At 49.2% G+C, this 9,298-nt stretch overlaps 1 protein-coding gene across 1 annotated transcript in view; it reads right to left on the reverse strand.

Annotated features, from left to right (window-relative positions):
• Positions 1–2,890, reverse strand: part of LOC115391646 (synaptic vesicle glycoprotein 2B-like) — a 17,815-nt gene extending 14,925 nt beyond the window's left edge. Inside the window, exons 1-2 of the mRNA XM_030095938.1 lie at positions 2,467–2,890; positions 535–779 (exon numbers count right to left, since the gene is read on the reverse strand). Of these exons, the coding sequence (XP_029951798.1) occupies positions 535–779; positions 2,467–2,702 (481 nt within the window). The 5' untranslated portion in view covers positions 2,703–2,890. The remainder of the gene's footprint in view (positions 1–534; positions 780–2,466) is intronic.
• Between the last annotated feature and the right edge of the window lie 6,408 nt (positions 2,891–9,298).

The following is a 9,298-nucleotide window of genomic DNA, read 5'->3' on the forward strand; positions in this document are numbered from 1 at the left end:
ATGGGAATCGAATCGAATCAACAGAATTTCCTCTTTGTCATTTTCTTTCAAAATAAAGTTCCATGTGGACCCACTGGTCCACCTCAGGAATCCATCTTCAACAAAAAGCTCCAACAGCGACGAAACCAGGAAAAACTTGCAGTGTTCAGAGGAATGAAAAGACCGAGTTCTCCTGAGAGATTGAGCCGATCGGCTCACCCTCTGATCAGACTCTACAACCAATAACAGAACCATCAGCCGAACAACCAGACGGGAAATACCAGCAGGAAGTGACACTTCCACAATGCACCTGCACAGCACAGGGCCGAGAAAAGCCAAGTGTCAAAGGCAGAAAAATTCAATGAAAAGAAAAAAGACTGAGAACTGTTGAGTTCTACGATTTCTCTCTGATTTCTTCCCTTTATCTGTTGCTAAATCTAATTTTAATTCTGCGATTGATGGCGAAGACTCTAGAGACAGTCCTGCATGAGTCTGAGAGGGACCGCCGCCAGAGGCTCGCTAATCCGGCCAACAAAACTCTTCACCAGCTCTTACCCAGCATGCCTTTCTCTGCATTGGACAGACACAGGTCCTTCTCTGCCGACGGCAGGGCGAACGCCACCACGAAGCACTCCACGCCGTCGGCCATGAGCGCCAGGCCCAGCACCACGAACAGCGTCCACTGGAACCTGCCGTGGCCGCAGTCCTCCATGATGTCCTCGTACTGCTCCGACAGCTCCTCCAGCTCCGAGGCGCCGCCGCCGCCGCCGCCGCCGCCGCCGGCAGCGCGGCTTTTAGCCCTGAGAGCAGAAGAAGAACGGAGGGGCTGAAATCCCTCACCTCAGGAGCCGCCGCCATTTTCACTGAGGGCTGCAGAGTGGCGAGCAGCTGAGCGGGCGGTGCTGAATCCAGCCGCGTGCACGGCGTGGTGTGTGCAGTGTGTTGTGTGTACAGTGTGTTCTGTGCATTGTGTGTGTTGTTTGTAGTGTGTTCTATACAGTGTGTTGTGTGTGTTGTGTACAGTGTGTTCTGTGTGTTGTGCAGTGTCTGTTGTGTGTAGTGTGTGTAGTGTGCGCGACGTTCTGTTGTGTGTTGTGCAGTGTGTGTACAGTGTGTGTTGTGTGTGTAGTGTGTACAGTGTGTGTTGTGTGTTGTGCAGTGTGTGTTGTGTGCTGTGTGTTGTGTACAGTGTGTTGTGTGTCGTGTGCAGTGTGTACAGTGTGTTGTGTGTAGTGTATGTTGTGCAGTGTGTAGTGTGTTGTGTTGTGTTTTGTGTGTTGTGCAGTGTGTTGTGCATTGTGTGTTGTGTGTTTTGTTGTGTGTTGTGCAGTGTGTAGTGTGTTGTGTGCAGTGTGTGTTGTGCAGTGTGTAGTGTGTTGTGTAGTGTGTTGTGCATTGTGTGTTGTGCATTGTGTGTTGTGTGTTTTGTTGTGTGTTGTGCAGTGTGTAGTGTGTTGTGTTGTGTTTTGTGTGTTGTGCAGTGTGTTGTGCATTGTGTGTTGTGTGTTTTGTTGTGTGTTGTGCAGTGTGTTGTGTGTTGTGTTGTGTTGTGTGTTGTGCAGTGTGTTGTGTGTTGTGCAGTGTGTGCATTGTGTGTTGTGCGTTGTGTTGTGTTGTGTGTTGTGCAGTGTGTTGTGTGTTGTGCAGTGTGTGCATTGTGTGTTGTGTGTTGTGCGTTGTGTTGTGTGTTGTGTAGTGTGTTTTGCAGTGTGTGTTGTGTGCTGTGTACAGTGTGTTGTGTGTTGTGTGCAGTGTGTACAGTGTGTGTTGTGTACAGTGTGTTGTGTGTGTTGTGTGTTGTGCAGTGTGTAGTGTGTTGTGTGTTGTGCAGTGTGTGCATTGTGTGTTGTGCAGTGTGTGTTTTGTGCAGCATGTTGTGTGTTGCGTGTTGTGTTGTGTGTTGTGCAGTGTGTTGTGTGTTGTGCAGTGTGTGTTTTGTGCAGCATGTTGTGTGTTGCGTGTTGGGTTGTGTGTTGTGCAGTGTGTTGTGTGTTGTGTGTTGTGCAGTGTGTAGTGTGTTGTGTGTTGTGTAGTGTGTTGTGCAGTGTGTGTTTTGTGCAGCATGTTGTGTGTTGCGTGTTGTGTAGTGTGTTGTGCAGTGTGTGTTTTGTGCAGCATGTTGTGTGTTGCGTGTTGGGTTGTGTGTTGTGCAGTGTGTTGTGTGTTGTGTGTTGTGCAGTGTGTAGTGTGTTGTGTGTTGTGTAGTGTGTTGTGCAGTGTGTGTTTTGTGCAGCATGTTGTGTGTTGCGTGTTGTGTAGTGTGTTGTGCAGTGTGTGTTTTGTGCAGCATGTTGTGTGTTGCGTGTTGGGTTGTGTGTTGTGCAGTGTGTTGTGTGTGTTGTGTGTTGTGCAGTGTGTAGTGTGTTGTGTGTTGTGTAGTGTGTTGTGCAGTGTGTGTTTTGTGCAGCATGTTGTGTGTTGCGTGTTGTGTTGTGTGTTGTGCAGTGTGTTGTGTTGTGTTGTGTCCAGTGTGTAGTGTGTCCTCACCGTGCCGCCCGCTGCGCCGCCTTCACCTCGTCGGGGTGGGGGATGCCCTGGTACTCTCCCTCGTACATCTGGTCCTCCTCGTCGTGTCCTTCGGTCACGTCGCTCGCCGCGTCCTCCTCCTGAGGGGGGTAGTCCGCCTGGTAGCCGTACCCGTCGTGGCCGCCGCCCTCGCCGTACGTCCCGTAGCCGTCGCCTCCTCCCTGGTGGTACACGTTGTTCTGGTAGGGGTCGGCCATCTTGGCTGCCGGCTGACGCTACAGTCGGTGACGGTGTCTGTTTGGCTCGTTGCTCCTGAGTTAAGTCGGTCTGAGGCTCCGGTTACGCCGTGGACATGTTACGTCTCAGTCTGAAGCGTAGTCCGGTGGCGTGACCCGGCGGCGTGCTGCGGCTCCGTTCGATCCGACGGCGCTCCTCACAGTCCGACGTCTCCGATCCGACAGTCTGCTCAGATCCTGGAAGGACAAACAAGCTAGCATCAGGCTGCAGTTAAACATCTTCAAACTTCAGTTTGACTTTAAAACCAGCTGCTTCTGAACACTGAAGGCTTCTGAGGGTTTGAAGGGAATTTATGCTGTTTGTACAGAAGTTCCTAAATATTCTGCTGGTGGACTTCAGGTGTTTTTGGATGGTTGATCAACTGGATTTGGACTACAGACCAGATTAGAACTGGTTGTTAACGAGTTTTAGACTGGATTTTAGACGAGGTCAGGTTGTTGAACTGGATTTCGGCTACATTCTGGCCTGAACCAGAACTGGTTGATCAGCTGGATTTGAACTGACTTTAGACTATGGTAGGACTGGTCTAGAACTAGTTGTTTTACAGGTTTAGTCTGGTTTTTGGCAGAACTTGGGGTTAAGATCAGTCTCAGACTCTTTAATGGCTGCTTGAAGGATTTGTTCTGGACTGATTTCATTTTCATTTCCCTTCACAGCTTGAGTACGCTGTCTCTTTAAATCTTGTGGATGCGTTGGTTTCTTGAGTTCCAGAATAAAGGTTTTAGAGTTTAGGATCTGATTGGTCATGTGACTTTGCTGCAGATGGTTGTTAGCTTAGCATTAGCTTCTAACTGCTACTGTTCAGCTTTGGAATAAACCTGAAGGTTTACGCTTATATGTTTTGTTTAATATTGTAGAAACGAGGAGAGGTGTGTGATTGGATGTTTTGTTTTGTTTTTTTCAAACAGGATGCTGCTCTCAGGGTCAAGTTGTCGAAATAAACTCGTGCACTTCTGTATTAACTCGCTCTGAATCTTTGTGTCAGTTGAAATGAAAACAGTAAACAGTGACAGCTAACTCCCAAGCTCAGCCAGAAATCTGTAGACATATTAAAAGAGATTAAACGTTCCCAGGTTCCTCATCAGGTTCCTCATCAGGTTCCTCATCAGGTAGATTCCAGAGTGCAGGAGCCCTGGAGCTCAGTCCTTCACACGGATTCAGTCGGAGGGAGGATGGTGTGAAACGTGAGCCGCTCTGCTCTGAAGATGCTTCCGCTTCATTCCTCGGCTGCTGAGGCAGATCGGTGCGGTCCGGACAGGAGAGGCCGGTCGGCTCTGTGAGCTCCTGCGGTTTCTGCGGCCCTCTGAGGCTCCTCGCCAACGCTGCTCCACTCCATTAACGCCGCAGCTCGGCTCCATTAGCGGCCGGCTGGACGGCCTCCGCACTCCCTCCGAGGCAGGGCGCTAACTCTCGCTAACTCCTGACCGGTTAACTAACCTGCTACCTCTGGTACAGCGGCAGCATTTCTGCTCTCCCACCTTGGTGACGACTGTAGCCTCCATTTTGTTTCTGCTACGTCTCCCGCCGAATCAGGACACGTCTTCTGTATCCTGATCTCTGTTTCTGATTGCCTTGGTGCGGCTGACTCTTATTGGCGAGCCGCCCAACCAATCAGCACCTAAACACCTAAAAACCAGGTGGAGTAGGCACTGGTGGAAGAGGGGCTTTATGGTCGAGTTTTTGGCCCTTTCACACGATGATTTTAAATGAAAAGGTAAAACTTTTGTTGCGTTTACATGACGACGGTGCTCGGAGCCTTGAACCGTTCTGAAAAAGCTCCAGATCTGTTGCCATGGAAACGGTAACAGATCTGGATCTGCCGCTGGTCCTGCTCCCGGTCGAGTTCCCCACGGCGGCAGTGAAGAGCTGCTCTGTTCATGCTCAGTCGACGGCCATCGTTAATGTTCGCAGCACAAGAACAAACAGCAGCACCGACTGGAGTTCCAGCAGGAAAACTACTTCCCTTCCAGTGTTTCTGAATTTGAGATCTTGAATATCTCAAACTTGTTTTAGACCGATTGTTTTACACTTCACTGTAGACGAGTTTCACGTACTTCACATTTCATTCATTTGTCCGTGGTGAAGACGTAAGTGTTGGTAATGGAGCCAGACTGCTATAGAAGACGCAACGCAACGGAGAAACAGCGCATCCGGTGAGACATGGGGGTGAGACTGCTTTCACATCAGGACAATCAAGGACTCGGTTCACTTATGGGGAGTTAAGGAATGTTCACACCTTCATTTAGTCTGGTTTTCTTATGCACTGCACTTTCAACAGCGAACCAAACGTCTGGACGACGTCATGCAACAACAGGAGCTGCTGGTTTGGAGGCGCCGTCACCTGAAACCTACACCGATCCGCTAGCAGCTAGCAGCTAGCAGCTAGCCACAAGCAACCCCGGTATCTAGTCTTCTGACCATCTACCAATGAGCTCCTGGTCTTCCACACCACTCCACCTCTGACCTCTGACCCCAAACAGTTTCAACTCTTTCTTTGTGCGTCTGTTTATTCTGATTCGTCTTGCTGGCTTTGCTGGTTTTGCTACCCACAATGCACTGCACTACACATCACGTCCTCTCTATGCAGCAGCTGGAAAGTCCACTTGGAAGGGGACCAAGACCCTCGGTTTCAAGGGGACCAGCGTTTCCTTGTTTGATCCAGATCTGAGTTCTCAGGAGAGCTTTAATACATCAAACGAAGTCCCTGAAGTGGACTCTGGTCTGGGTCAAACAGGACTGCTTTGAAAACACCCAGGATCCGCTGCTCCAGATGTCTCTGATGATGAAGCCAAATCTTTCTTAGTCCTCTGGATATTTTGGAGAACACATTTTACAGTCTACAGTGAAGCCTCCGACGAGGGGCTCGTGAAGTGCGGACACCTTTGCTGAGTGGACAAATGTACAAACATGGACAAGCTTTCTATTGTTAACGCCTTAAAGAGCAGACACCTTGCCAAACGTGGACAACAGACAAGTTTTTCTGGTAATTTCCAGTTGAAAAGACGAGAAAATGGCCAAAATCCAGTACAGTACATTTCTCAAGTTCTGCAGAAGCTGCTGATGTTCTTTGGTTCAGGAAAGTGACAGCTTCTTGTATTGCCTTTGCTTACAGAGTTCTATGCTCTGTGTCTTCTTCTCTGGTGAATTTCTGACAGTTACAAAGTTACAGTGCCACCTAAAGGCCTGGCATATGAACCACATGGTTTTAGTAGCTTTCACAGTGTGAGTGGATTCAGTAGACAGTTTTAGCCCAATACGATTCATATTCCAGGCAAATTTCAGCTCAAAGTTATTTATCCAACCAGAAACAATTTTTTGACCAGAAATGATACAGGCTCCTTCCACTCCTGTCAGGGTGCCCCCTCATCACAGGGTTTACTGTAATTACAGTACATATATACATATCAGGGGTTTTTTTTTTTTTCAAAACATATCTCAACATAACTGAAGGAAGAACTCAAACCCCTGAACGCTTTGAGGAGCCACTAAAACAGGATAAACAAGGTGAGTGGTTTGACAGACAGCTGAAGAGAAACCAGCCGTCCAGCAGGAAATTACAGCCTGTTATTGTGACCCCGCTGTTCCATCTCATCACATCGATCGATCCAGCCTCACTATTGACCGTCGCCATCCTCATAAAGGAGGCCGTCACTCAGATATCGCAGTGAGCCGCTGCCTTTTCAGCTTATTTCTTTACCCAGTCAGAGGCTGCCGGTCACGACGGTGCAGGGAAGCAGGATTATTCCAGAACCAACCGTTTGTCAGCTCCAGGTGTTCAACTCATTCTGACTGCTGATGTTTCACCATCGGCTGAAGTTGCTCAAATTAGTGCTGCATCGTCTCAAGTCATAAATAGTTTTGTATTTTTGCTGACAAGCTGCAGAGTAAGAGCTAAAGGAGGCTTGAAGCCAGACCTCTCTCCACACCACAGCCTGCAACCTGAAGCTCTAAAAGTCTCGTTTCTGAGCGTCTGATCCACCAAGACCCTCCATTTGGGGTAAAAATGTTATATTTCAGGAAGGATCCCCAGCGAGGAGGCGGAGCTTCAGGAATCATTGGCACTTGTGATTGGTCAAAGCTTTCTGGTGTGTTTATGAGCCGTCCTGCCTCGCTCATCTGTTCACATCTCTTTGGTCCATTCTGAGCTCTTTTGTCTGTTTAGACCTGTTTGGTCCATTCAGGGCTTTTTAGTCCATTCTGATCTCTTGGGTCTTTAAGATATTTTTGGTTCATTCAGACGTCTTCGGTCCATTGAGGACCTTTTGATCAACATAAACCTTTTGGATTTATTTAGACGTCTTTGGTGCACTCTGACTCTTTATTCCCATTTGACAAACTCCGTTTGTTTAGACATCTTTGATCCATTTGGTCCTCTTCAGTCTGCGCTGCATTTCCTTGTCACGTTTTGGGTTTAAAGCAGGAGCTGTCAGAAAAGTGACAACACGGATAACTGGCTCGTGGCGGCCAAGCATTCACATTCGATTTCGGCTCTTCCGATCATTGAGAAGCAGAATTCACCGAGTGTTGGACTGTTCACTGCTAACATGATCTGGTTCAGAGCAGATGGTGAGACAGGTTAGTTTACCCTGCTGATGATGTGTTGCTGCACCAGAGTCGGTTTGGAAGCTTTATATAAGTTCAAGTTATTTCTGAGTTAAAAACGTCATACGAGAATAAGGATTTCAGGGTTTGTGTGTGTTGAACTAGACGGCGAGCAGCTGTGATTTGTTAGATGAAGGTCAGCTGACACAACAAAAAACACGAAGCTGGACAGAAAAAAAAGCTCCCCTCCCCTGTAAACTGAGACCAGAGCAAACAGGACACAAAGCGCGTCCTCAGCTGAGAGGCTGTGCGGACGGGCGGCTCGCTTCTGTCAAACGATGCAGCGAGCGAGCGGCGGCGAGAACGAAGCACGCTTCAAACGAGGGAGGGCCGGCATCTGCCTCCGCCACGAGAGCGCCTTAATAATGTATCATGTTCCTTTATACAGCGGGGGGGGGGGGGGGGCTCACACACTCAAGTACACTCAGACATACAGATACAAAGACACACACAGTGTGTTGTTTCAAACACGACTGCCGTCTGACTCGGGTAATATGAGCTTCTTTAAGAGACAATGACACTTTTAATCCTCAAACACACAGTTTGTGCCGCACACAGTAACACTTGTTTACTGTCTGTCAACACTGAGTGCACACACACACACACGCACATACACACACACACACACACACACACGCACACGCACACGCACATGCACACACACGTCTTGCTGTTCCTGCACTGAGCCGGTCCTACTCCATTATCTGAGGCAAATCAGGAAAGAATTCAGTGAGTTTATATATCGAACAAAAACCATCATCACAATCTGACGGCATTGGCATCTTCAGCAACCCGACAGATGGATTTCTATAAAGCTTCCCAAAACCTCCGATAATCCTGCCGGCAAGCCAACACTAGATTGACAGCCTGCTAACAATAAGCTAAGATCCCGCAAACTGCTTTTAAACATCCTGCTAACGTCCTACTAGCAGCCTGTGAACATCCCGCCACGATTCCGCTAGCACTCTGCTAACATTCCCTAAACCACTTGCTAACATTCTGTTAAGACACCAACAACATTCTGCTAACACCCCATTGGCAACCTGTTTACAGCCTGGTAACAGTCTGCTAACACCCCTATTAGCCGCATGCTAACACCGCATTAGCAGCCTGTTTACACCTTGCTAATGTTCTGCTAACACTCTATTAGCCGAACAGCTGTTGACTGCTGCCGTGGTGCTCTTGAGCAGTAGCACGGAGCCCGAGTGTTTCCAGAAGGTTCCATCTCGGGAGCTGTATTAAAAAAGTTGCGTTTTCAGCCAGGTTGCCTTGTGAACGGGTCCTCGGTCGTTCACGGCCCCGCTGGGCCGGACACGGACTGGTCTTCCTGAGAGACCGGGCAGAGCTCCGGGTCCGGCAGCGGTGGAGCAGAGGCCAGCCGTGTCGAGTCATCGTGACTGTTCGAGTCCCACCTGCGGCGGCCTCCATCCCCACCGTGACGGAGACGCCGATCCCCCCGAACACGCAGCCGGCGGCAGGAAAACACGAGCACGAGACCGGCGGCGCAACCCGAGCCCCGTGTTTGCAGTGATTATGTAAGGCGGCTGCTGAACACCGGCTCCCCTGCTTCTGATTAATAGATCCGCTTTTGCTTTTACTTTGCGCCTTGTTAGGGACTCCAGCGCTCCTTCCACACAGCGGTGGGGTTTTCCTGAAATGGAGCGCAGGAGCCAAAGTTCAGGCGTCTGGCGTGTTCGTGCTCGGAATCGGTCTGCGCTGCTCAGGGTGTGAAAGCAGCCGCATGCATCCCGACAGACGGACCCATTCACCGGAGCAGAGCGAAAACCCATCACTGCTGTCAAACAGGCACATCCTCAAAACATCTAAAATAACTTCCAGTCTGAAGTGGTTTTATTTAGAGGCAAACCGCCTTCTTCAGCTCTTTAGATCCTCAGAGGACAGATTTAGAGTCAGACCCTGAAAGGCAGAAGTCAAACTGAGGTTTTTCTTACCG

The sequence above is a fragment of the Salarias fasciatus genome, chromosome 7 (assembly GCF_902148845.1).
Source record: "Salarias fasciatus chromosome 7, fSalaFa1.1, whole genome shotgun sequence".
Classification (NCBI taxonomy): Eukaryota; Metazoa; Chordata; class Actinopteri; order Blenniiformes; family Blenniidae; genus Salarias; species Salarias fasciatus.